Source organism: Chrysochloris asiatica, unplaced genomic scaffold (assembly GCF_000296735.1).
Source record: "Chrysochloris asiatica unplaced genomic scaffold, ChrAsi1.0 scaffold00125, whole genome shotgun sequence".
Lineage (NCBI taxonomy): Eukaryota > Metazoa > Chordata > Mammalia > Afrosoricida > Chrysochloridae > Chrysochloris > Chrysochloris asiatica.
In genome coordinates this window covers 6,691,971-6,719,219 of record NW_006408643.1, presented here as the reverse complement: position 1 = coordinate 6,719,219, position 27,249 = coordinate 6,691,971, and the positions used below count along the sequence as shown (strand labels likewise).

Below are 27,249 nucleotides of genomic sequence, written 5' to 3'. Positions count from 1 at the left end.
AATCATCATTTCTAACCACAATGCAGTTGACACTAGCAAAAAAAAAAAAAAAGTCACAATGCATCTGGAGATGAGGAACAATTTCACAGCTCGTTCTAATCTTATCTGTGTTGTCACTAGAAAAATACCATTAATCTTCATGATACCCACATGGATGTCTTGTCTCAAGCTCATCCTCTCTCTTCAACAATATATTGGAAGTTCTGACCAGGCCACCTAGCCAAACTATTATCCAAAAATAAAAGGTATCCTGATTGGAAAAGAAGAAGTGTAACTTATCTCTAATTCCTTGATGATCTACCGTCATTTTTGCTTTTCTAAAGAAACCATTCAGTTTTTCTGTCAAAAGTTTTACTGCCTGGAAAACAATGAAGACAAAGGTCAGGATTTCTTAGATAAAAGAATTGCTTGGTGCCTGTTAAGAATGGTTTATCCTGCTGACCTGCGAAGGCCCCTCGGTCAGCAGGACAGAAGATAGAACCAAATCCATTAAAGAAACTAGAGCCAGAAGATAGTTTTGTGGCTGTGTGGCACTGTACAGCAAGCACCGGACCACAATGTTGATTTGAATTAAGAGGTTAATGGTTCAAACCCACTTGCCACTCCTTGAAAACCCTACACAGGGTCGCTATGAGTCTGAACCGACTCAATGGCACTTAACAACAACTACAAGAAAGATATGTGTCAAGTATGAGTTCACAATCCTGTCTCCCAAAATTAACAGTTCACATAGTTGAATTTTTCACTGTGTTACTAATGTTGTTGTTGTTGTAGGTCATAGCGACCCTGTATAGGGTTTCCAATTGCGGCTTGTGGGTTTCCACGGCCAACCTTGTGATTATCAGTCCAGTGCTTATCCTATAGCACCAGAGCAGGCAGTTTATATTGGTGGTGTTATGTGCCGTGGAGTCCGTTCCAACTCATAGCGGCCCTGTACAGGGTTTCCAAGGCTGTAAATCTTTATGGGAGCAGAAAGCCTCATCTTTCTCTCCCCCAGAACAGCTGGTAGTTTCAAACTTCTGACCTTGCAGTTCGCAGCCCGACTCGTAACCACTACGCTACCAGAGCTCCTTCAACTAAGGTAGAGACACAATGCAGATGGAATAGCAAATTAGTTCCCAAAGAAAACTTTGTTAAACAACTCTCCTTCTGATGTAACATAGAAGCTAACCAATCACATTTTGAGCTTGTAGTTTGACAAAAACTCTTTGTAACTTTTGCCATGCTTCCTCCCTTTTACCTATCTGCCTATGTGGGCACACAGTCCTTTGTTTGCATGCCCTTTAAAACCAGTACTGTGCTCCCTGCAGTTTGAGCACTGTAACATCTTGCACGGATGTCTGTAAATCTCTCCCCATTTCTATATAATTTTACTCTTTTAATAGAACTTTAAATTTTTTCTAGCAGAGCCATCAGTCTAAGACACAAGATACAAAAGTTAATTCAAAATGAATCCTAGACTTTGATGATTGAATTGTGATTAACTTATCAGGACTAATTACAGTGGTCTTAACTGTAAATGTAGGTGATGTGTAACTAAAAGGGGGAAGAAGTAGTTAATCTTTCATTTCAGGACCAGAAGATCCCAGGACCAGCAAAAGAAAAGACCATGAGTGGAGCCTGAGAGTCTAACCAGGAAAGCGGTAACGGCAGAACTGATTGGCATGGAGAGAGCGAGCCGCTGAGGACTCTGGGGCCCTGGACAGAGAAAGGCTGTGTGCCTGAGGGCAGGAGGCTAGTTTGCAAAATGTGACCTTTGGACATTTACATGAATATATATTTTTTGTTTTGCATGGGTACATCAAAAAAAGGGGCGGGAATAGAGGTAAATGTTGCTAACTGATGGCCTATGGAGGGAACTGCAATCATTGCAGTGAAACAAAGCATGATTTTTAAAATGTAAAATGGATAATCTGCCTGATTTAAACCTTCACTTAATCCACAATAAAAGCATTTTCTAAAAAAAAATGAATCCTAGACATAACGTAAGAGTTAAAATGATAGAACTTTCAGAATGCTGAACCTGAACTTGATATGCACAGCTCAGGAGGAAGGGGAAATGACAGATTCTGAAGAGGAAAGAAATGCTGAAGAGAGAGATGGTGAAGAAGAGAAGCTGTCAGAAACTTTTACCGTGAACAGATTAGCTGGAGTTCTAAACTGAATTGGGGCTTTGGTTGCATGCCGACCATTTTGCTAAGGTGTAGGCAGATGCAGGACACCAGGAGATGCTATGTGAAGCCGATGAGGAAACAAGAAAACTCTCACTGGTTTTCTAGAAACGCCACCCATGATCCGGAACCTTCCACAAGGGGGAAATACCAACAACACCCAACTCTAACTCATCATCAGAATCAATTTTCATGACGTGTGTATTTTTTATGTATGCATTAACATTTATCAACAAGTTTATATGTAATGTTTCCAACTCCCAAAGACAAAGATCAGAATTATAAAGATGCTGATAATAAAGTCAATTAAAATTAAAATTTAGATTTTTAAATGAAGTCAACAGATCAAGAGCATTTAAAATAATACCAGTGACGCACAGGTTCTGAGACTGGACTCTATCCTGTGTCTGCTATCCTGCGGTCATGCAGGTATGGGATGTCATCACTTGTTCAAAGGATGAGCTGAACCCCCTTTTGCAGGGTGGTCTCAGAAGCTGTGTTGTTATAAACAAGCCTGGTAGAGTAATGGGTATGAGTTGGTGGGCTAACCACAAGGTCAGCGGTTTGAATGGACCAGGCACTCCGCTGGAGAAAAAACGAAGCTTTTCTGCTCCCGTAAAGATTTATAGCCTACAAAGAGTCGGAAACCCAATACGGGGGCGCTATGAGTCAGACCTGACTTAACGGCACACAACCAACCACCGTGTGAAAATCATGCAGTTGTGGACTGATACTTACAATTCTTAAGTTTGCCTGTACTATATTGTGAGGGCCCTAAGTCTTAAGATAGTTCATTTCAATACCTAGCACACAGATCTGTTCTCTGATTTCAGAACAAGCCCCCTCCTGACGCTGCCCCGCCCCTGGCCTGTCATCTTGTCACCCTTTAGCCCCTTCACTAGCAGTCTGACTGTGAGAAAGCATATCTCTAACTTCCGCGTGCTGGAAGTGCTGCTCTTGGTCTAAATACTATATACTGTTATTGCCCCTAAGTGCTGTCACATGGGTTGCAACTCATAGTGACCCTGTATAGGGTTTCCAAGGAGCAGCTGGTGGGTTTGAACTGCCAACCTTGTGCTTCGCGGTCCAGCGCTGATCCTAGCACCACACCAGGAGTCCAAACCCCATGTGTTGTTGTTGTTGTCAGGTGCCATCGAGTCGGAACCGACTCATAGCGACCCCATGCACAGCAGAATGAAACAATGTCCAATCCTGGGCCAACCTCACTACCGCTGCCACACTTGACGCCATCAATGATGCCACCTGGCTGATCCATCTCGTTAGGGGTCTTCCTCTTTTTCTCTGACCCTCCACCTTACCCAGCATGACATCCTTCTCCAGCGACTGTTTCCTCCGGACAATATGTCCAAAGTAGGAGAGACGAAGCTTAGCCATCCTGGCCTCCAAGGAGCACTCTGGCTGCACTTCTTCCAAAACAGATCTATTGGTTCTTTTGGCAGTCCATGGCACTTTCAGTATTTTCCTCCAACACCACAACTCAAAGGCATCAATTCTTCTACGATCTTCCTTATTCACTGTCCAGTTTTCGCATCCATATGAGGATATTGAAAAAACAATGGCCTGGGTCAGGAGCACCTTAGTCCTCAAGCTGACATCTCTGCTCTTCAATACTTTAAAAAGTTCCTGTACAGCAGATTTGCCCAATGCAATACGTCGTCTGATCTCTTGACTGCTGCTTCCACTAGTGTTGATAGTTGATCCAAGAAGAATGAAGTCCTTGACAACGTCAATCTCTTCTCCATTGATAAGAATGTTGTTTATTGGTCCAGTGGTGAGAATTTTTGTTTTCTTGACATTGAGATGTAATCCATATGGAAGGCTGTGCTCTTTGATCTTCATAAGTAAATGTTTCAAGTCCTGTTCACTTTCAGCGATCAAGGTTGTATCATCTGCATATCGCAGGTTGTTAATGAGTCTTCCTCCAATCCTGATGCCACGTTTTTCTTCATAGAACCCAGCTTCTCGTATTATTTGCTCAGCATACAGGTTGAATAAGTATGGTGAAAGAATACAACCCTGTCTCACACCTTTCCCAATTTTAAAACATTCAGTGTTCCCATGTTCTGTTCGAACAACTGCTTCTTGGTCCAGGTACAGATTTCTTAGAAGTACAATTAAGTGTTCTGGAATACTCATACTTCTCAATGTTGTCCATAGCTTGTCATGATCCACACAATCGAAAGCCTTTGCGTAGTCAATAAACCCCATATAAACCTCTGTAATTATTGTACCTCGGGCTTCATCAAGTTCCCAACGCGAATCATTCTTTAAAGCCTATTAAACCTCTGTTTTACCCTTGAAACAACATTCGTCTTTTCTTTTTTCCCTACAACACAACTTGTATCAGAACACACTGACACCTCACACACTGACACCTCAAGGTTGTTTTGAACTGCAAGGAGGGTGGTTCAAACTCACTAGCCGCTCTTCAGAAACCCTATACTCGGTCACTAGGAGTCGGAACTGACTCAATAGTACTTAACAAATCTTATATATGTTTAAAAAAACCTCTTACATGACTCAACAGGAGTCCTAGTGTGGTGCTGTAGGTACCCACCACTGGACCTGGACCACAAGGTAGCCGTTCAAACCCACCAGTCACTCCTCAGAAACCCTATACAGGGTTGCTATGAGTCGGCGCCAACTCGATGGCACTAAACACCATGACTCAACAGTAACCAAGGGCATATGGCCCTTAGATCCTCTTCTAGCTGGAATAAAACACCCTCCTGGCTCAATTTTGAGACAAACAATAGGTGAGTCCTGATGTGGTGCTGTATAGGCTAACATGCTGGACTGCAAAGTTGGTTTAAACTGCAAGGTCGGCAGTTCAAGCTCACAAGCCGCTCCTTGGAAACCCTATACAGGGTCGGAACCAACTCGAAAGGCACTTAACATCTTAAGGGGAACAACAGCACATTAAAATAGTCACCCCAAGGAGGTCAAAAGGGCAGCATGTGCAGAGATAAAGCTCACAAGGTAGGACAGGATAGGGAAGGAGGAAAAGACACCAAGGAGGAAGTGGGAGGGGCAGGTGTTAGTTACATCATGGGGATTATGATCAAGGTCACAAGTCAAAATAAATGCATGTGAACTGTTGAATAGAAAACCAAATTTCTCTGTCAACATTCACTCAAATCACAGGCACACAAATAAAGGGCAACAATGTAAAGACAAAATTGAGCCAACTGTTCAGTGTGGAAACCTTCAACACTGCTTCAAGGTAAAACTGAGAAGGTTTGTTACGGGTTTAAGAATCATGCAAATCAGAAAGTTCATGATCCACTGAAATGAAACCATGGACTGGGAGACACAAAAATTACCCAAAGTTATATAAACTTTAGACAAAGAACAAAGCTTAAAGTACTTGGAAGTTAGAGGTGAGCTTTCTCACAGCGGGGCGGGGCTGCAAACCAGTGACAGGACTAGCAGGGTACGGAGGGCTTGTTCTGAAAGCAGGTGACAAAGAGGTTTCTAGGTACTGATGAACTTATTTCAAGATAAGGAAGGAATAAAATTAGTCCTGAGAATGTAGCCTCACATAAGTTCCTCCTCATAGCAACCCTATGTGCAACAGAAGAACTACTGCGCGGTCCTGGGCCCTCCTCAGAACTGCTGTCATACGTACACTCATTGTTGCTGCACTTTGTCAATCCAGCTCCTTGGTAAAGTGACCTTCCACTTTACCAAGCATAATGTCCTTCTCCAAGGACTGGCCTCTCCTGATAATGTATGTTGTTGTTAAGTGCAATGGAGTCAGTTCCAATTCATAGTGACCCTGTACAGGGTTTCCGAGGCTGTAAATCTTTACAGGAAAAGAAAGCCTCATCTTTCTCCCGCGGAACAGCTGGTAGTTTCAAACTGCTGACCTTCAGGTTTGCAGCCCAATTCGTAACCACTACGCTACCAGAGCTCCTTTGATAATGTATAGTGCAGGCATTTCTTAAGAATATTAAATCTGAGTCCAGCTGCATTGTTGTAACATAGTAAGATAAACTGAAAATAACTTGTTGGGCAGAAGCACAGCTCTCCCGGTCTTTGATCATCAGTGATCAATGCATTAAATCTACTCTTGAGATGACCTCTAAATTCAGGTGGGATATGTTCAAGAGGTCATATTTTGGCTCTCGTGGACTTGGTTTTGTTTCCTTCAGTTTCAGTCGGAACTTACCTATGATCTATTCCATAGTTGGCCCCTGGCCTTGTTTTGGCTGATGATGGTTTTCCATCATCTCTTAACACAGATGTAGTCAATTTGATTCTTGTGTATTTCACCTGGTGAGGTCCTTGTGTATAGTTGCCATCTGTGTTGTTGACAGAAGAAGACCCCCTCAACAAGATGGGCTTGAAAGTAGCAATGACTGTGAGACTGGCGCGGGACCCAGCAGTGTTTCCTTCTGTTGTGCACAGGCTCTCAGTGAATCAGTACCCACTCCATGGTACCCAACAAGTTGTTGAAAAAAGGTATTTGCAATGAGTGAGTCTTGCAAAATTCTGTCACGTGACAGAACCATTTCTATCACCAAGGCCAACTACTGATCCTTCTTTGTTTCTGATTATTGCATTCCAATCACCAGTAATGGTCAATCTTACATGTAATCAAATCTTGGTTACATTATTTGATCAATTTCAGACTGAAGAAGTTGGTAAATTCTTCAATGTCTTCATCATTGGCTTTAGCGGTTGTCAATATGAGTAATTGTTGTATTAGTAGATCTTCCTTGGATGTGTATGGATACTGTCCTATCACAAACAGCACTGTACTTCTAGATATATTTTTTGAAATGCTTTTTTGACGATGGTGCCACTCTGCTTCAATTTGATTATAGTAAGTCATATGATTGACTCAAAATGTCCAATACCAGTCCATTTTAGCTCATTAATGCCTAGGATATCAATCTTTATACATGCCATTTCATTTTTTTACTTCTCATTTTCCTAGATTAATCCTTCGTACATTCCATGTTCAATTAATAAATGTTTGCAGTTCTTTCTTCTCATTAGGAGTTATGCCTATTAACAAATGAAGGCCCTGAAAACTCTGCTCCATCCACATCACGAAGGTCAACTCTACTTTGAAAAGGGAGCTCTTCCCCAGAGTTTGCCTTCCAACCCAAGGGGTGCATCTCCTGGCACTGTATCAGACAATACTGTCATGTCTTCAACGGCTAATCCTTTCAGATGTGTCTACCTCTCCTTCCTAAGTCTGTCTTAGTCTGGACGCTCCGCTGAAACCTGTCCACGATGGGTGCTCCTACTGGTATTTAAAATACTACCTCAGTACAACAGACAGACGAGTGGTGGATCCAAATACTATCAAACCAAATCCAGCGATTTATACAAAGTGTGAGAAGCGTTGTCTATACTGACAAACGCTCAAGTAACACAGTCTGTACTCATTTTAGCAAGAGTGAGGTTTTCTTTATTCAATTTTGCAAAATCGGACATCCAGCCCTGTAGACAAGGACAGCTCCACATGGCCGGCCACAAAAGGTTTTTACACTTGTCTCCAAAAAGCCCCTCCTCCATCCAGTTCCAGTTCTCCATACACATTTCTATGGCATGGCCCATTTTCTCTCCTGCAGGGCCTCAATTCTCAGCAGCATTGAGCACTGAACCTGAGTGAGTCAAGGGTCCCAGGCAAACAAATGCTCAGATACAGAAACCCTTTCTCCAGGCGTCAAGCCCAAAGCAGCCTTCCTCCCAGGCTCATCTTTGCACTTTCTCAATCTGATTTCCTCACCTCTGTCCCCATTAAATTTAAACCCACAGGAAACAGCTCCCCCAAGGCAACCACATTTACCCCCTCAGAGAGGATGAAAGCCTCCCAGCAGACCTGCAGAGGGATTGCCTCCCCTCATTTGCTTTCCCCAGCACACAAAGAGGCTCCTCCAGAAACCCAACTGGCCCTTCCTTTACAGGTTCAAAACTGGTGTCATAAATGCTTCTTTCTCACAGTAAGACCAAGCTGAACTGCAGTCAGGACCTTTACACTGTGCCCAAGGAGAAAGCCAGGCTGGAACATTCTACAGTATGCGGCTGCTGCTGCTTCTATTTTTTTCCTAACTTTTGTAAAATTATACGTGTCAACTGAGAGAAATCAGTTACCTTAGCCATGCTGTGTCACTCTCACCAGTTGCTAAGTGTTGTCAAGTCGGTTCCCCCCATAAGGACCTTGTATAGGGTTTCCAAGGAGGGGCTGGTGAGCCTGAATACAGACCTTGCGGTTCAAACAGCTTTGCAGTCCAGTGGTCTCTGCAAACTAGCTGCTCCCTAAACAATAGCTCCCCTTCCCCCCTTCCTCCCTTGGTGTTGATTCTACTCAAAGCGACCCCCAGAGGCCGAGGGGCACAGTCCCAGGAGGCTTTCTTGCCTGTAATCTTTCTGGGCGTACACCGCCAGGGTTTTCTCCTGTGGCACTGCTGTTGAGTGGCTTAACCTAATCAACTGGTTTCCACACATTTGCTAAGTCACTTTTATGGCTTCAAATAACTGGTAGATACTTATCTCTTTTCCAAACAGACACCAATTAACTATCATCCTCATAATAAACAACTTCTAAGTCAATTAACTGAATGGTCTCTGTTTAACAGGTCACATTTGACATATGAAACCTAGAGGCATCATTGGGAGTGGACTCTCATTAAGGGGTTAATCAGAAACACTCTTTGGCAAACAAGGGAAGGGGCGGAGAAAATATAGTGATTCTCTGAAACTTGTACTCACAATGTTCCAGGAAGAAAGTGACAAAAAAATGTTGTAGAGACTGATCTCAGGAAATGTATGCCAACCCATACTAATTTTCTTCTCTGACAACCAGAATCACACACTGTCACAAACTCTGCCTTGCATAGCAGATTTTTTTCAATCCATTTCTTCATCTGTGTGTGCAAGTGAATTGTTGTTATGTGCCGTGGAATCGGTTCCGACTCATAGCGACCCTGTACAGGGTTTCCAAAGCTGTTAAATCTTTACGGGAGCAGAAAGCCTCATCTTTCTCCCACGGAACAGCTGGTAGTTTCGAACTGCTGTTCCTGAGGTTTGCAGCCTGATTCGTAACCGCTACGCTATCAGAGCTCCTTTGTGCAGTTGAGTGTTTCCCCCGCAATTCCGATGGAAGTAACAAAGTTCCTGAGCCGCTGTCTCCACCCAGCCCCATAGTCAGCCCGGAAAAGGAATAAACCCAGAGAAACTTCCTACCCTCTGAAAGAAGAAGAAAAAGGCGAAAAGGAACCACCGTTTTACATTTAAAGGAACCAGCTGCCTGATGAAGAAAAGGAACCTGCTGGGTCTGAAAACCTGCCCGGCAGCTGTGCTTAATGAAAATGATGGCCCTCTGAGCCAAGTCCTGGGCCTTCTGGAGAAAAAACGTTTTTTTCCCAAGTGTCCCAGCCTCAGGAGTTGGTCTGTAAAAACAAATCTACTTGGGGAATGTTTCCAATTCACCGTCCTGTCTCCATCAACCAAGAGATGTGTCCCCACAAAGCCAGGGACAGAGACCTGGCAGAACCTGCCTTTCATTACAGAAAGGCTCGGAGTGGACAGCTGGTTCTCCCTCCAGTGGACATGCCCCAGCGCTCGGGGTGGCCGCCCCTCCTAGTGCCATCCCCTCCACGACCTGTGGGAGACCCTTATCATTTGGCCCCACAAACATGGTTGATAAGGAATTGAATGCAGAATCCATTTTGTTAAATTAAAAGCTGCTTCTGAGACCATTTTCCACTCTCATAAAACTTTAACAGTCCCTTGAGCAAACAGACAGAAAGCAAGAATGTGGTCAGCGCAAGTGAGGGGCCATTCCAGGAAATGGACCCAAAGGCCGGCCGGGGGTTTCAGCATCCCTGAAGCAGCCCATCGGGAAGTTAGGTCTGCGATCCTCCTAAAGAGCAGCAGATGTGGTGGAGAAAGATGCGTTTGCACATCTGGATAAAAGCGCTCCCTGTATAAGGCTTCCGAAGAGCAGCTGGTGAGCTTGAACCAGCACCGACCATGTGGTGCAAATCGACTCTGCAGTCCAGCTCATTAACCCACAGAGCTAAGTTTAGTTTTTAGTTATTTAGCACTTTGAAAAACCCCTCATACCCACAGCCAACCTGGTGGCCTGTCATTGTCTTTGATTTCCCAGTGACCCTCCCTATCCACCTCCCGCAGGTGACCCCCTGCCCGCCATGTCCACCTCCCCTCTATCCCCAGTGACCCCCATCTACCTCCCCTCAGTCCCTGGTGATCCTCTCCCTAGGTGCCCACCTCCCACCGGTGACCCCCTGGCCCGCCGTGCCCACCTCCCCAATGCCCCCCGCCCCCCGTCCACCTCCCCTCTATCCCCAGGGACCCCCGTCCACCTGCCTTCAGTCCCCAGTGATCCCCAGTCCACTGCGTCCACTTCCCCTCAGTCTCCGGTGTCTCCCTGCCCACCGTGACCCCCTCCCCGCCATGTCCACCTCCCCAGTGCCCCCCTGTCCACAGTGACCCCCTGTCCACTACATCCACCTCTCCTCAGTCCCCGGTGACCCCCTGTCCACCGCGTCCACCTCCACTCAGTCCGTGAGACAGGCACTGGTCCCCACCCCCCAAGGCACGTCTCATTCCAAGGACCGAGTCCCCATTCAGGAGCCGAGCAACAGCCCTCCTCAGCCCACGTGACTATCAGGGCTCACCTCCTCCGGAGACAGCGCTTCCTTCCGCTTCCGTAAACTGCCCAGCTATCCTGCACGCGGCTCCCTCCCGCCCAATGTTTGAAATGGCAAATACCAGCCTTACACAGCTGCCCTCGCCCACCCTGTAACGCCCCAAGGACCCAAACTCTATATGGACGAGGTTCCCCCCTATGAACCGGGCTCAGTCTCGGGATAAGAATCCGCTGAGCCACGTATCGGCACACTAACGTCCTGCCTTTGTTGTAACCCGCGTGGCGGAGACAATTCCTCCAGTGACCCCCTGCCCACCGTGTCCACCTCCCCTCAGTCCCCCGTGGAGACCCCGCACACTCTGAGGGACGGCGTCTCAGCACGTCCGGCGCCGCTTCCCCTCACAGGCTCCGGGCGTCCCCTCCGCCCCGGCCCCGGCCGCCCGTCCGTGACGAGACCCCGGGGGCTGGTCCCTTCGTCCTGCCGTCGGTCCCTCAGGGTGGGGGCCCTACGTTCGAACGGCCCCGCGCTCACCATCTCCGGCTTCGGCAGAGGGCCCGATGTCCTGTCTGCGAAAACACGGGCTCCCGGAGTCGCGCGAACAGGTAACCTTCAAACCCACGACGCGCTCAACATTGACGTCCAGTCGAATGTAAGACACGTCGTGATTGGATAGTGCTCTAGACCCCGCCCCTGACGTTCCTAATTGGGTTGTCCCAGGGTTGTTGCGTGACAAGGGCGGAAACACATTGCTTATGGGCGGGGATTGCTCAGGACCCGCCCACAAGACGGCCGCATTTCACGCGCTCGCTCTGGTCCTGCGCGCTGCGCAGTCTGTCAGTCTCCTATGGCTCCTCCTTGACTAGAGAGTGCGCAGAAAAAGAAACTCGGTTCCCAGGGGGCTGACCTCTCGTCCCGAGGCAGGACGCCAAGCCAGGAGGGGACTGGAGGGTCTTGTGTCTCTGGGGTCAGCGGTCGGACTGGGCTGAGGGGCCACTCAGGGACTTGTGTCCGCTTGTAAGAATGAGGGATCTGCGTACACGTGGGTATGATGGCACTGAGGGGTCCACCGTCCCTAACCCCTCGCTTGAGATTTTAGACCCTGAAATCCAGGACTGACTCCCCCAGTTACTGTCATATGAATGAAGTTTGAATCCTGCAGGCCTGGTTTAGACTCAAGAACTCTCAGACCAACCGTAAGAAATGATCTGTGTTCATTACAAGTCACAGCCGAGCATTTTACACCGGAAGGGAATTTATTTTGGATCAGTTTCTGGTAGGGTCAAATACAAATGAAAAAGGATAGGTTTTCACTCTCCGGGTTGAAAATAAAGGAAGAGGCCCCCTTCTCCTCCCTAGTTCCTTGAGAATTCACTTGAGAGATCTTGTAAGCTTTTTCTGTCTCTGAAAAGTATGTTAATCAGAAAACCAATTTGCTCTGTAAACTTTCACCCAAATCCCAAACCGTTAAAAATAACAGTACTGCTTCTTACTGCTCTGGTGTGGTGCTGTAGGATCAACATTGGCGGTTCAAACCCACCAGCCACTCTTGGGAAACCCTGCTAAGTGATGTCGAGTCGATTCCAACCCATAGCGACTCTGTATAGATAGGGTTTCCAAGGAGCAGCTGGTGAGCTTGAACCATCGACCTTGCAATTCAAACGACTTTGCAGTCTAGCGCATTAGCCCACAGCGCCATACCAGGACCCCTGGGAAACCCTCTACAGGGTCAATATGAGTCAGAACCGACTCAGCTCTCAAGGGCACCTAACTAGAGGAGGGGTTGGTGAAATGCTAGGTGGGAACTGAATCTGTGTACCTTTCCTACTGTCCTTTTAGCCAGTACAGTATGGCCACTGCCTCAGTTTAATTCTTCCTCTTTGCCTCATCTTAACAAAATCATTGAAGGTTTGCTATTTAGGGGTGAGGTGTGGGGGATGGGAAGTATGTAAATCTAGGGTATTCCCTGAAGCATCTAGGAATCTTCTCCAAATGTCATTATTATGAAAGAACACACCTCAACCTCTCAGCTTTCTGGAAGGAGGTGAAGGCAGCCTCAGGTATTCTGCCCTAAGGACTCCTGGTGTGGCCCTGGAGGATCAGCACTGGACTGTGAACCACAAAGGCAATGGTTCAAACCCACCAGCTGCTCCTCGCAAACCTTAATGCAGGGTCGCTATGAGCCGGTATTGACTCCACAGCACTAAGCAACATTCTGCCATAAAGATACTAGAAAAGTAGTGATTTTATCTGGAACAACGGCATGCAATGGGTTGTATGCAAACTGAAACGAGGGACACCCTGACCCTTGTGCCAAGCCCAGAGAACGTGGCCGCTGCCTGCTCTCATAAGGCACAAGTTAATAAATAACATTAGAGCTAATAACTAGTTTGTTTCTTTAGGTTTATGTCTAACCAGCACCCTAAAGCTTTAGTCTCTACATTCCAAATAGGTGCCTGGCCATCCGGAAACTTGTGTTGGAAGGAACCCCCACTCCCATCCCCACCGGTAATCTGTGTCATCTGTCTTCTTCGCAAAACTGACATTTCTAATACAGAAAGGACTGAAAGCGACATTTTTAGGAATATCTGAACATAATCCCAGTGCCTGGACTTGCCTTTCTTTGTTCCTGCTCAGACTATAAAAACTCCAGTACTACCCTATTTCTTTGGAGCACTCAGTTTATACTGTGTGTTACCCAATTCATGAATTGTATGGGTAATAAGAATCCTGGTGTGAAACAGAGGACCCCAGGACCATCAAGAGAGAAGAGCACAAGCGGAATGCGAGACCTTATCCAGAGAAGCAGCAACACCAGACAGAGATGGAGGCAGAGATGGGGTCATGGAGAGAGGGTGCAGCTGAGAACTCTAGATTCATCGGAAGTGAGGGACTAAGAGATGGTGGCCAGGAGGCAGACTGGCAGAATGTGCCCTTTGCTTCAGTGTTTATTAAAAAAAAAAAAAGCTAAAGTGAATAGAGAGAAATACTGTTAACTGATGGTACATGGAGGGGATTATAATCATTGTAATGAAATAAGGTATATGATTTATTGAATATAAAACTGATGATCTGCCCTGTAAACTTTCACTCAATCCACAATAAAAACCTTAAAAAAAATGAGAGTCCTGGTGTGGTTCTGTAGGATGAGGGCACTGGGCTGCTAACCGCAAGGTCAGCGGTTCAAACCCATCAGCCATTCCTTAGAAATCCTATGCTATTAAGTGCCATTGAGTCGGTTCCGACTCATAGCAACCCCGTACGGGGTTTCTGAGGAGCGGCTGTTGAGCTTGAACCACCAACCTTGTGGTTCAAACCAACCTTGCAGTCCAGTGCATTAACCCATAGTGGCACACCAGGAAACCCTATACAGGGTCGCTGAGTTGGAAATGACCCCACCCACCAGCACTTACAACAGCAACAAAAGTCTACTCAAGTCCTGGTCTGGTGATGTAGGATAAACAAGACTGCTAACTGCAGGGTCAGCAGTTCAAAACCACCAGCTGCTCCTTGGAAACTCTTTGAGGGTGGCTGTGAATCAGAACCGACTGAGCTGGACTGCACTTCACCAGTGGATTATAAAAGGCCCTTGGTGTGTGTAAACAGAGCCGTCTGGAAGCAGAGCTTTACGTCCATGTTACAGTCTGGACAGGAGTCTAGAATCTCTGTTCATTTAAGCTGCCTTTTAAACAGCACTTCATCCGACCCTGATGCTGAACTTAACAGAGACCCTCCAGGAGAGCCTTCTTCTGAGGCCTGGCAGGTGCAGGGACCACAATTTCCCCAGCAGGTCTCTCCTCTGTGGGAAACAGATGAAAGATGTGATAGCTTATGCCGAGAGCGTCTTTTTTCTTTTTCTTTCATAATTGGTATTTTATTGGTTATTTTAAGGGTCAGTAAGTACAGAGGTGATATGAACAATCTGTACACAGTCCTTACTGTATGTCCCAAGAATCTAAAAAGTCGTGTAGTTATAACTCTTTTCTGAATTCCACTGACTTTCCAGCTTCCAAGTTGGAGGCAAGTTTTCCATATAAGGACACCAAGTCGCAATATTGTTGTTTATAGGCTGTTACACATCCCACTGATTCACAATTTACTGTCACACACACTCTACACTCAAAGGTTCAACCTTTCACAGCACCTAACAAAGTATGGAGTCCTGGTGTGGCACCGTGGGTTGGAGCATTGGATTGCCAGGTTGGTTTGAACCGCAAGGGTGGAGGTTCAAGTTGCAAGGTTGGTGGTTCAAACTCACCAGCCACTCCTTGGAAACCCTATACAGGGTAGCTAAGAGTTGGAACCAGCTTGATTACATTTAATAACAACAACAAAGACATTAGGAAAACTGGACAGCCACGACCAAAGGTGTTCTGGACTGCACAGTTCTGACGGGGAGAGCTATGAAGAGGAAGCGATTTTAAGAAACAATTTTACTAAACTACACGGAAGTGTTGTTCTTAGGTTCCGACTCATAGTGACCCTACGCACAACAGAACAAAACCCGGCCAGCCCTGTGCCATCCTCACAATTGTTCTGTTTGTGCCCGTCGGTGCAGCCACTGTGCCAATCCACCCAGTTGGGGGTCTTCCTCTTTTTCTCTGACCCTTTGCTTTACCAAGCATGAGGTCCTTCTCCAGAGACTGTTCCTTCCTGATACCATGTCCACGGTACATGAGACAAACATGAAAACAGAAATGATTTTCAATGTTATTCAGGTCATATAAATGTATGACCAGGACTCCAAACTGCTTTATATTATGGGATATAAAACTGTTCCCCTTCCATGGAACAAGGCAGTCAAAGCCTCCCACAGTTCAACATCCCACTATTTCCTGGTTGTACCAAAAAATACCAGCAAATGGTTCCACCTCATTCAAACACCACCACCACCTTAAAAATGGGATAAAGTGAGATTTCTCTTTTAATGTTTCTAGAGCGAGCTCTGGTAGCGTAGTGGTTACAAATCGGGCTACGAACTGCAAGGTAAGCAGTTCGAAACTACCAGCTGTTCCGCGGGAGAAAGATAAGGCTTTCCGCTCCTATAAAGATGTACAGTCTCAGAAACCCTGTATGGGGTTGACTATGAGTCGGAACCGACTCCACGGCACATAACAACAACAGAGCCACCAAAAGTCTGCATTTACAAAATGGTGGTGTTGGTATGCCTTGGAGTCGGTTCCTACTCATAGTAATCCTGAGTAGGGTTCCCGAGGCTGTAAATCTTTACGGGAGCAGAAAACCTCATCTTTCTCCTGCAGAATCACAAGCAGTTTCAAACTGCTGACCTTGAGGTTAGCAGCCCAACTTGTAACCACTACGTGACCACAGTTGTTGTTGTTGTTGTTGAGTGCCGTCGAGTCGGTTCCGACCCATAGCGACCCTGTACAGGGTTTCCGAGGGTGTAAATCTTTACGGGAGTAGAAAGCCTTATCTTTCTCCCGCGGAGCGGCTGGTAGTTTCGAACCACTGACCTTAAGGTTTGCAGCCCGATTCATAACCACTACGCTACGTGACCACAGTAGTTGATAAAAATATCCCTTTGGATTTTAGATGTGAGGGTTCACTGAGACCCCCTACAAGAACATTTACCAGCCTTGGCTTCTTTCTCTCCTGCTTCAGAGGCCAGACTCTCTGTCTTCAGTCTTCCTTAGTTTCTCGGTTAGTCATTTCAGTCTGTTTTCCCTTCCTGCTGCCTTTTCTAGCTCCTGTTTCTCCATTTGCAGGAGTAGGTCTGGCTGATCTCCTCTGTGCCCTTCCTCTTCCCCATCTTGGCGGAGAAGAGGGTGCATGCCAGGTGCCTGTGGGTCACACCATGCTGAGAACCTTCCAGATGTGAGGCTGCCTGGCCGCTGCCTTTCTGCCTACTGTTGGCTACCCGAAGGACCTTCTTGATGCACATTACTGATATATCTTTTCAGAGGATCCCCAGAAAGAGATATGATTGAGAAGGCAGTTCCAATAGCAGCTTTTACACACACACACACAAAATTTGTCCTGACACTGTCCTGTGACCATCCCATAATCAAGTGAAGAGCACACGTACTTCCGAGTATGCTTAACTAGATAATCAGTACCACATGAGGGGGCTTGGTGCCTGGGAAAATGGATTCAAAATGAAATGGAACTAAAAAATGAAAAATTTTCCATGTGCTTTTTGAAGACCTCTCGCATGCTGACCACCTTCCCAGCCAAGTGCCTGCTCTTAGCTCGCTGTGGGCTCTCCCGATTGTCCTTGGGCCAGTCATGGCTTTGTAAGTTTAACTCCTGCCCCAGTTGGGTGCCCTTCTTCACTCTGAATAGGAACGAACTCTGGGCTAGCCGTAAAACTCTTGATTGGACTGTTTCACTGAGAAACATTCCAATCAAGAAAATGATTGAATGAGAAATCTCCAGCCCTGCCTTCACTTTGCTTCTGTTTGAGAATTTCTTTGACACTTGTATCTGAGACAGACAGGCAGGCAGGCAGGCGGGAAGCAAACAGATACCACCAGAGTAAGGGTCCACATTCCGGGAACTGAACAACAGACCTCCTCAGCCCCACATCACAGCTAACCTCCTCCTGGTGCAGACTGGCCTCTTGGAAATAACAAAGCTCCCAAAGTTAATGCTTACTTGCTTCTCCTGCTGTAAACTGCCCACCTGCCTGCCCACTGCTCCCTCTCCCCCCATATTTGAAGTCGCAAATACCAGCCTTACACACCTCCCTTCACCCACTCTATAACGCCCCAATGACCCAAATATTATATAGGCAGGGTTCCCCCTATAAACGGGGCTCAGTCTCAGGATAAGAACCTGCCGAGCCCCATATCAGCACAATCAAGTCCTTTCATGGTATGGGCAACTCGTTCAGAGCGAGCCGGTAACATCCACTCAAGCCTAGAAGGTCAGATTCCTTCGGTCCCTGTAATCTTGTAGCTGACGAGGGCACATTCGGTTTAAGGCTTACTCAACAGTGCCATTTTCTTTCTCTTCTATTTTTTGTGGAGAGGCTTTCTGGGATGGGCGATTGCCTTTTTAGTAACTTTCCACCAACACCATGAAGACTTTAGAAAGGTGATTAGGATATACATGCCTGAGGGGCTTGACTTCCCATTTAGAATCTTAAAAACCACACACAAACACACAGCCTTTATAAATTTGGGTTGGGTCTGAACACTAAATATACTAAACACATCGGGTCAAAATTCAGGAGGTTCAAAACCTAGTGTCCCTTGTAGTTTCCCCTCTAAGTGGAACTGAAAAGAATCATGCTTGCTGGTCCGCTACAAGGTGGTGGTGTGAAGTGCCATCGAGTTGGTTCCAACCCATAGCAACCCCGTATACGGTTTCCAAGGAGCAGCTGGTGAGCTTGAACCGCTGACTTTGCTCTTCACACTGACTTTGCAGCCCACTGCATTAATACCAGGACTCCTAGAAGGTGCACGGTTTCATAAACACTGGTGTGTAAAGGGTTGACAAGGAGAAAAGTGGCTTCTCCTAACAAGGAGCCCTGGTGGCACAATGGTCAAGCGCTTGGCTGCTGAGTAAGAGCTGGGTCATTAGAACCCACCAGTCAGTCCACAGAGGAAAGGCCTGGGGCTCTGCTACTGCAAACACTCCATCTTTAAGCTGCTAGCTGCTCTCTGACCCTTCACCAGATTCACAACAGGAATGGGGGGAGGGGGGGCAGGGAAATGACGTACTTGGAAACCCGGTGGGACGGTTCTACATTACCCTGAAACCCAAACCAAACTTGGTTACCACTGAGGCCATTCCGGTCTGGTCCACAGTGACCCGACAGGGTGGAGCAGAATGTCCCATCGGGTTCTCTTGACTGGGATCTTTATTGAGCACATTGCCAAGGTAGAACCACTAAAAGGGGTTAGCCACTGAGCCCCCTTAACTGTTGTGTCATGAGGGGTCCTTGAGCAGACTGTTGTGTTGTCATCAAGTCATTTCTGATTCATTGCAACCCTGTATATGTTCTTCTGAGAGCAGCTGGTGGGTGGTTACCAGTCCATTGCTTATCCTAGAGCTACACACCAGGGCTCCTGGGCAGACCATGTTGTTATGTTGTTATTATTACGTGCCATCAAGTCAGTTCTCACTTATTGCAACCCTGTATAGGGTTTCCGAGGAGGGGCTGGTGAGTTTGAACTGCCGGCCTTGAGGTTAGCAGTCCAGCGCTGATCCTACAGCGCCACACCAGGAGACCAGAGGCTACAGACACACACACATGCTGGGTGGACAGGCTTCACCACAGGCTGAAATCCAACAGCTGCTCTCTGCTACCACCTCGTGGTGACTAATGCAAACACAAAACTCCCTCAAATCATAACTAACAGGCCCACTTTACAAGACTGACAAGCCCAATCACTGATGGATGTTTTGTTTTGCTTTTTTTTTAATTGTGATGAAATACACACGCCAAAACATTTGTCAATTCAACCATTTCTACATGTCAAATTCAGTCCCGATGATTCCTTTCTTCACAGTGTGCAACAATGACCAGGACACTTTTCTGAACGGTCCCAGTCACAAAAGCCACCTTTGTTCTTATGTGGCATGAGCTTGGTCTCCTTTCAGACTAGACAGAGACCCGGTCAGTACCAATGCTGTCATAAAAACAGCTCCTTCTGTTTGCTTACAGAGAGCTACGGTACTGCATTCCTTATGGGCTGACGTACTATCGGACATGCACTCCTCTCATCCCCACAGACAGACAGACAGACAGACACGGAGGGAGCTATAACAACAGATGGGCCCAGGGAACACACTACCTGTTTGCGCCTCGAGGTGGAGTGGAGCAGAGATGGGCTGCCCCTGCCCAGCTGCTGTGGAGTTGCTTCCGACGTGTGGCCCTCCATGTGTGTCAGAGCAGAGCTATGCCCCACGTGCTTCACACGGTGTCACTTTGCAGAAGCCGACTGCCAGGAGCCCCTCCGTGGCATCACTGTGAGTTCAAGCCTCCCCAGATCAGCAGTCCAGTACAAACCATTTGGCCCACACAGTGGTTTCACGAGGGACTTCTGTGGGGATGGGACAGTCTGTGTCCTAATTCCAGCCACGTGATACAATGGACATGCATGCAAACCTGCGCACGGGAAGCTGCTGAAATCCCGACAAGCTCTGGGGGTTGCACCACTTCCGGTTTCCCGGTTTGATGCAGTGTTAACAGTCAAGTCAGGAGACATCACAGGAGACGGCTGGGGGTAGGGACACAGGTCCTGCCAGCGAATTTACCATCACTCAAAGCAGTGTTGCAGTTCGGGGTGGGGGTGGGGCGTCAAATCCTAGTGACCCCGTGCATAACGGAATCCGATAAGTCTGGTCCTGAGCCTCACATCCTCCCATTGTTGCAGTCTCTGAGTTTGTCATGGGGGGGGGGGGGAGGGGAGGGCTGCTGCTTTTACACTAACCCTCAACTTTAAAGCATGGTCTCCTTCTCCCGGGATTAAGAGATGAAAAAATGAAAAACAAAACCAAAAACACCTTACCCAGTTAATGTTCTCCAGGAGTAAGCAAAAAAATTTAAAACACACACACACCCAAAAATTAACCAAAGTAAAACAGCAGGGGCTTCAACCAGCACAGAACTTGTCTATCCCATGTGAAGAGGCTGAAATGCTACAGGGGTCTCATCCCCACTGCCCTGGGGAGCTCCATGGGGTCCAGGCTGGGACTCCAGGCAGGACAAGAAAGGGAGAAGGAAGGAGGGCCATGGGCAGGACAGGACACTTGGTCATTTCTATCCTCGGAGACTTTTCTCCTGAGATCTGGCAACCCTCAGATGCAGGGAAGGCTAGAAGGCGGTATTTTTATGAAATTCTTGTTTGGTTTGTTTTAAATAGGGATCATTGCTGCCCAGAACAAAACCAGGGCTCTATTAGTCAGGAAGGCGCCCTGGTAGCTCAGTGGTTGAGCGCTTGGCTGCTAATCAAAAGGTTACCACTTGAACCCACCGAGTGGCTCTGCTCCTGGGAAGGCTGTCGTCATTGTCAAGTGCGACTCTGACTCAGCTCAGCCCCGCGGGATGGAGAACTGTCCCATAGGTTTCCTAGGCTGGTGGTACAGTGGGTTAAGTGTTAGGCTGCTAACCAGAAAGTCGGTGGTTTGAACCCACCAGCTGTTCTGCAGAAGATGTGGCCTTCTACCTCTGTAGAGATGACCGCCTCGGAGACCCTGTGGGGCAGCTGTCCTCTGCCCACAGGCTCGCTGTGATTCGGCACAGACTTGAAGGTAGTCAGAGGAAATCTTTACAAGTGGATCCTCAGGTCTTCTGCAGAGTCACTGGAGGGTTCGAACCACCCACTTTTTGGTTAGCATCCAAATGCTTGGTCATTGGACACCCAGGGCTCCTTCCATAGGAACTTCTGTTGTGAAGTCTCACCAAGGCCCGTTCTGACTCATTATTGTTGTTATTATGTGCTTTGGAGTCGGTTCCAACTCATAACAACCCTGTATAGCAGAGGTGGTCGTTAACTAAGTGCCTTCGAGTCGGTTCCAAGTCACAGCGTCTGTGTAAAGCAGGGATTGTTAAGTGCTGCCGAGTTGGTTCTGACTCATCGTGACCCTGTACAGGATTTCCAAGGATCGGCTGATGGGTTTGAACCACCAACCTTGCGGACAGCAGGTCAGTGTTTATCCCTACAGTGCCACAGCTCCCCGAGAGCAGTTCTATCCTGTAACATGGGGTTACTGTAAGTCAGCATCTCCGTAGGGGCACCTAACAACTATCACAAGAGGGCCCTGCAACTAAGCCAACCAGGGTCTCCACAAATAGCAGACTTCCCACTACATACGCCAGTACTGGGACCACAACGTCAGCAAGCCAGAAATCAACTTCCCGTTTACTATAACGTTCATGTTTTTTTTGTTTTCCAAAATAATCTCTGAGTCAAAAAAGTCTCAGTAGACAGAAGGAAACAATTATGAGATGGTGACAAAACGCAGAGACTCACAACTTCCCCGGCACGTGAGTTCCTGGGGCACTGCCAGGGCTAATAAACAGCCAAACACCAAGTAACCAGCAAGCGGATGGATTCTGACTCAGGGGGACGCCTCGTGTGTCAGAACAGAATTGTGCTCCCGAGGCTTTTCCAGGCTGATTTATGGGAAAGCAGATTGCCAGTGTGCCTCTGGGTGGATCCGAACCTCCAACCTTTCAGTCAGCAGCTGAGCATGTTACACGTCTGCACTGTCCACTGGCAAGCAGCGGCCACAGAGTCGGTTGTGACTCATGATGACCCGACGTGTGTCAGGATAGAACTGTGTGCCATAGTGTTTCCAACGGCTGTTTTCAGAAACATCCCTAGGTCTTTCTTCTGATGCACCTCTGGGTGGGTTTGAACCACCAACCTGTTGGTTAGCAGCCAACCACTGAACCATACGCACCACCAGGGGTCCTTATGATAACCAAAAGCCTAACTCATTGCTGTCAAGTCGATTCCGTCTCATAGCGGCCCCTACAGGGAAAAGTAGAACTGCCTCGGAGGGTGTCCACAGCCGGAAATCTTTCCAGGACAGAGCGCCTCATCTTTCTCCAGGCAACGTTCCCCTTTCAGTTAGCAGCCAAGCCGTTACCCACTGTACCACCACCACCACCACTGAGCAATCTTTAAAGGCTTGTGTTATGAGCCAAAGCCTGAACATTCACCGGCTGCTGTCTATCCTATGGGAAATGCGGGGAATGGATGCCGACTCTTGACCACGCCGGCGTTACAGAGGAGAAGCGCTCCGAACATTTTTATTTGGCCGTCATCCTTTACACACTCAGATTGCCAGCCTGCTCTTCCACAAGCCTTTAGATTAGTGGTCCAGCTGGAAGCTAAGGCAGGGACAGGGGTAAAGGCAACTTCACATCCACTGCGTTCCGGGGGTTTCCCTCGGCGTGGACTCGCTTGTGCACCGCAAGCGGCGCACCACGACTGAAGGTCTGGCCGACCTGCACACAGGCGTGAGACTTCTCCCTGGCGTGGGTCCGCACGTGCTTCCGGAAGGATGAAGTGTCGATGAAGGCCCTCTCACACTGCGGACACGGGTAGGGTTTCTCACCGGTGTGGGTCCGGCTATGCACCACCAGCGAGGAGCTCTGGACGAAGGCCTTGCCGCAGCGGCCGCAGCGGTAGCGCTTCTCACCGGTGTGGGTGCGCACGTGCCTCCGGAGGTTGGATGAATGGGCAAACACACGGCCGCAGGCCCCACACGCGTAGCGCTTCTCGCCCGTGTGCGTCCGCTGGTGCACGCGCAGGTAGGAGCTCCTGCTGAAGGCTTTGCCGCAGACACCGCAGGCGAAGCGCTTCTCGCCCGTGTGGATCTGCGCGTGCATGGTCAGGTAGGAGCGTGTGCTGAAGCGCTTCCCGCACTGGCCACACGTGAATGGCTTCTCGCCCGTGTGGGTCCTCATGTGGGTCTTGAGGGACGACTGGTGGCAGAAGGCGCTGCCACAGCGTTGGCATGCGTAGGGGCTCTCGCCAGAGTGGGTGCGCACGTGCCGCCGCAGGGAGGAGAGGTGAAGGAAGCTTCTCCCACACTCTGCGCACACGTGGGGCTTCTCGTCCGGGGGGCTTCCTGCGCGCCACGTGGGGTCCAGGCTCCTCCTTGCCGACTTCCCACGTTGCCGGGGCCTGGCCCCCGTGTGTGTCGGCGCCTGCTGGTAAGAGAATGCTTGATCACAACTGGCGTTCCCTATTCCCTCACCTCATGCCCTAGTAGCCGCTAGCCTAAACGGTAGGCAGTTCAAACCCACTCAGTGGCACCGTAGAAGCCAGGCCTGGTGATCAATTTCTGTGAACATTGCAGCAAACCTTATGAAGCTCTACTCTGACACACACGGGGCCACTGTGAGGCGGACTCAGCTCTCTGGCCTCCTCGTATTTTAGTTACACTCCTTCAGTTCCTAGGGATTCTGCATGTGCCCTGCTAGGTCACGTAGTGTTCTGAGTGACTACGTCACAGTTCTGGATGGGTGTGAATGGCTTCAGGTACTGAGCAGCTCAAGGTTTTGTAGACTTTCTCCTTCCTGTGGGAGTGTTTTTCCAGAAGCTTCGATCATGCTGAAGACTTATTAAAGAAAGTGGTGTTTGGATCACGGGTTTGATTATGAATTCTCACTGGTGAGAATGTTAATCTGTGGGAATACTTCTGCGCTATGAAAACAAAAGCTTGCTCTGCTTTTAAGGCGGGGTCAGCAAACTATGCTTGCAGGTCAAATCTGGGCCCCGTTGCTGGTTTTTGTAAATGAAGCTATTTATTTATGTTATGTACTGACTACCGAACTAACGCAGAGTTGTAAGAGAGACCACAGGTCCCAGCAGACAGAGATGTTTACCTACTGTCCTCACAGAAAGCCTCTTGCTTCCTGTAGAGTCTCTCCATTGCCCTTGCTCTCCCCTTCCCTGGTTCTGTGCTGACTCCCTAACTTCTGGACCTCCCCCCCCATGCCACCCCGCAGCTCTCTCTGTGTGAAGCACCAGCATCAAAGCCCAGGTGGGTCTTACCAGGGGCATGCCTTTGAACATATTTTCTCCAAAAATATCCTCATTAGAAGCTGACTCTTCAGTTTTCAGTTGAGTCCTCCAGTCTGAAATGAAATGGATAAAAAAAAAAAAAAAAAAAAAATTCTTAGACAGCTAACCTATGAAAACCTGGACAAAGGATTTTGACAGACATTTCTCCAAAGAGATACAAATTGCCAATAGCACATGAAAAGAACATTCATTAGACGTTAAACCAGAACCAGATGCTGTCAGCCCACTCTGATGTCACCTTAAACCCCATGTCATCAAAGTGGACCTGTGCACCTAAGGTTTTCGGTGGCTGCTTTTTCAGAAGGAGATGGCCAGGCTTTTCTTCCAAGACACCCTTGACTGGTCTCGAAACCTCCAGCCTTGGGTTAGCCATGCAGCACTTTTCCACTTTGTCCCACTTGGGGACTCTGATAAGCCATTAACCCAAGACCAGCAAGTCTACACCAACACAAAGGGATCCTACAGGCAGGGAAGAAGTGCTCAGAAGGGTTTCCGAGACCAGCAACCTCCACGGAAGCAGACCGTCTCAGCTTTCTCTGTAGAGCAGCTGGTGGTTTCAAACCAACAGCCTTTCAGTGAGCAACCCAATGCTTAACCTACTGTATCACCAGGGTTCCTTCCATTAGCATTGTTGTTGTGTTGTTGTGACGTGCCACTGAGTCAGTTATGACTCCTAGCTACCTTGCATAGAGTTTCTGAGGAGCAGCTGGTAAGTTAGAACTACCAACCTTGTGGTACAAATTGCCCTTGCGGTCCAGTGCATGACCCTGCAGTGCCCTCACTGTCACTAGCCATTTGTTATCGTTGTGAAGTGCTGTCGAGTCGGTTCAGACCCACAAAGAGCCTGTAGAGGGTTTGCGAGGAACACCTGAGCTTGAACCCCAGACCTTGAGGTTCAAACCGACCTTGTAATCCAGTGCATTAACCTGCAGCGCCACCTCAGGACTCCATGAGAAGCCATGAGGGAGACGAAATGCAAGTCAGAGGCACAGGGAACTCCGACTTCACACTCAACAGGATGACGATGATCAACATCACGGACTGTAACAAATGTCGGCAAGGAGGTGGAGAAACGAACCCTCGTACACTGCTAGTGGAAATGTAAAAGGTGCAGCCACTCGGGAAAAGTTTTCCGGGTCCTCAAAAAGCTAAACAGAGAACTACCATAGGACTGAGCAATTCTACTCCTAGGTTTGTACCCATGAAAACGGAAAACAACTGCACAAACATTGTAGGTGAAATATTATTCCTAGAGTACAAACAACCCAACACCGATCAACTAAGTAATAAATAGTTGTTAATGCTGTTGAGTGGGTTCTGACTCAGCCACCTGATAGAGGGCTTCCAAGGAGCATCTGGTGGGTTTGAACTGCTGACCTTGTGGCTGACAGCCAGTGCTGATCCCACAGTGCCACAGTAGAATGCAGTACACCCAGACGATGGGCTATATTACTGGGTCGTGAAGATGAACGTAGCTGTGATACATGCTACATGCTCAGTCAGAGAAGCCAGACAGAAAAAGGCGCCCCCACGGTATGTGATTCCCCTGATAGGAAATGTCCTGGAGAGGGAGGGAAACCCAGGGATGGAAAGGGGGCTAGTGGTTGTCAGGGGCTGAGCAGATGGGAAGGCTGGGGGGTGAGAACTCAAAGGTATGTGTCGCAGACCGTGTAAGCTTGGTCAGAGGTTCGAGGCCCTATAGGCCCGAGTGTAATAAATGAGGCCACTGGCAGTCAATAGCAAATTGTTTTTCATCTTAGTGTTCAGTTATATTTATTAATTGCAGACAAGAAGCCCTTGATATACACAGATAAATGTAATATTTTCCTAAAGACTGTAAAGGTTGCAAGGCAAGCCTTCCTCCAAAGGATTAACTAAAAGTATCTTAGATGCTTCTTGGTTCTTTGTTCTATAGACAAAGAACCCATCCTCCCTAATCCCTTTTCCAGGTGCAGCCCATTCACCTGGGCTTCTCCAGTCCTCCTGAAAACCTGGCTCAGGAAGCCTAAGCAGCAGGACTCCGCCCAAGCTTTTGTCCTCACCTCTCACCTTCCCCCAACTGAGCTCAGGGGCTATAGATATGTTAATTGAGCCTGAGAAACCAAGTTGCTGGCTATAGATATGTTAATTGAGCCTGAGAAACCAAGTTGCTGGCCTGGGATTCGAACCAGCGAAGTATGATGTAAAGTTACCTGAATGTCTGGAAAAGTACTGATGTTAGCTGTACCTTGCTTAAGTCCCTCCCAGCTTAGTGTGAAGCTCCTCCCCTAAATAAAACAGAGGCCCGGGCCTCCCCAGGTGTGCATTACAGGTTGGAGGGCATGCAGTAAAGACTGCAGTGCATTACGGGTTGGAGGGCATGCAGTAAAGATGGCAGGGCAGTGAGTTGATGCCTGCAGAGGCCACGATGCCTGTAGCCCCAAGTCTGCCCACCAGTGATGCATCCACCCTGGTTTCTGGGTACCTCCTTGTCTCCCTTCTTCTGTCTGTCTATGTATTCTTTCGCTATCTCTATCGCTGCTGGATCTTCCCTCCTCGAGAACCAAACACTCGTGAACAACACAACTATGTCGAGGTCAGACCCCGACAGGTATGGGCATTTCCTTTTGGATGATGAAAATGCTTGAGATCTACAAAAAAATCACTCAAAGGCAAACAGCAAAAACAAACAAAAAAGAGGAAGAAATGAGAATTTTGAGGTGACTGAAAACAGCTAGGCTCACAGAGATTTTTTTTTTGAAAACATGGGCCCAAACCTGAGGGAGAAACGCAGATGAGGCGTGCACACAATGAGAAACCACCAGAGAGGATTTGCCAATATTAGCAACAGAAGGCAGCTGTTAGAGGTGTTGGCTAGTCAGTTCCCACGCACAACAGAAGGCAGCTGTTAGAGGTGTTGGCTAGTCAGTTCCCACGCAC

General features: G+C 47.9%; 1 protein-coding gene across 1 annotated transcript in view; it reads right to left on the bottom strand.

Moving 5' to 3' along the window:
* The window catches only part of LOC102834201 (zinc finger protein 62 homolog), a 39,146-nt gene that overhangs the window by 8,567 nt on the left and 3,330 nt on the right, over nucleotides 1-27,249 (bottom strand). The window contains exons 2-3 of the mRNA XM_006869050.1: nucleotides 22,662-23,450; nucleotides 11,225-11,362 (exon numbers count right to left, since the gene is read on the bottom strand). Of these exons, the coding sequence (XP_006869112.1) occupies nucleotides 11,225-11,362; nucleotides 22,662-23,450 (927 nt within the window). The remainder of the gene's footprint in view (nucleotides 1-11,224; nucleotides 11,363-22,661; nucleotides 23,451-27,249) is intronic.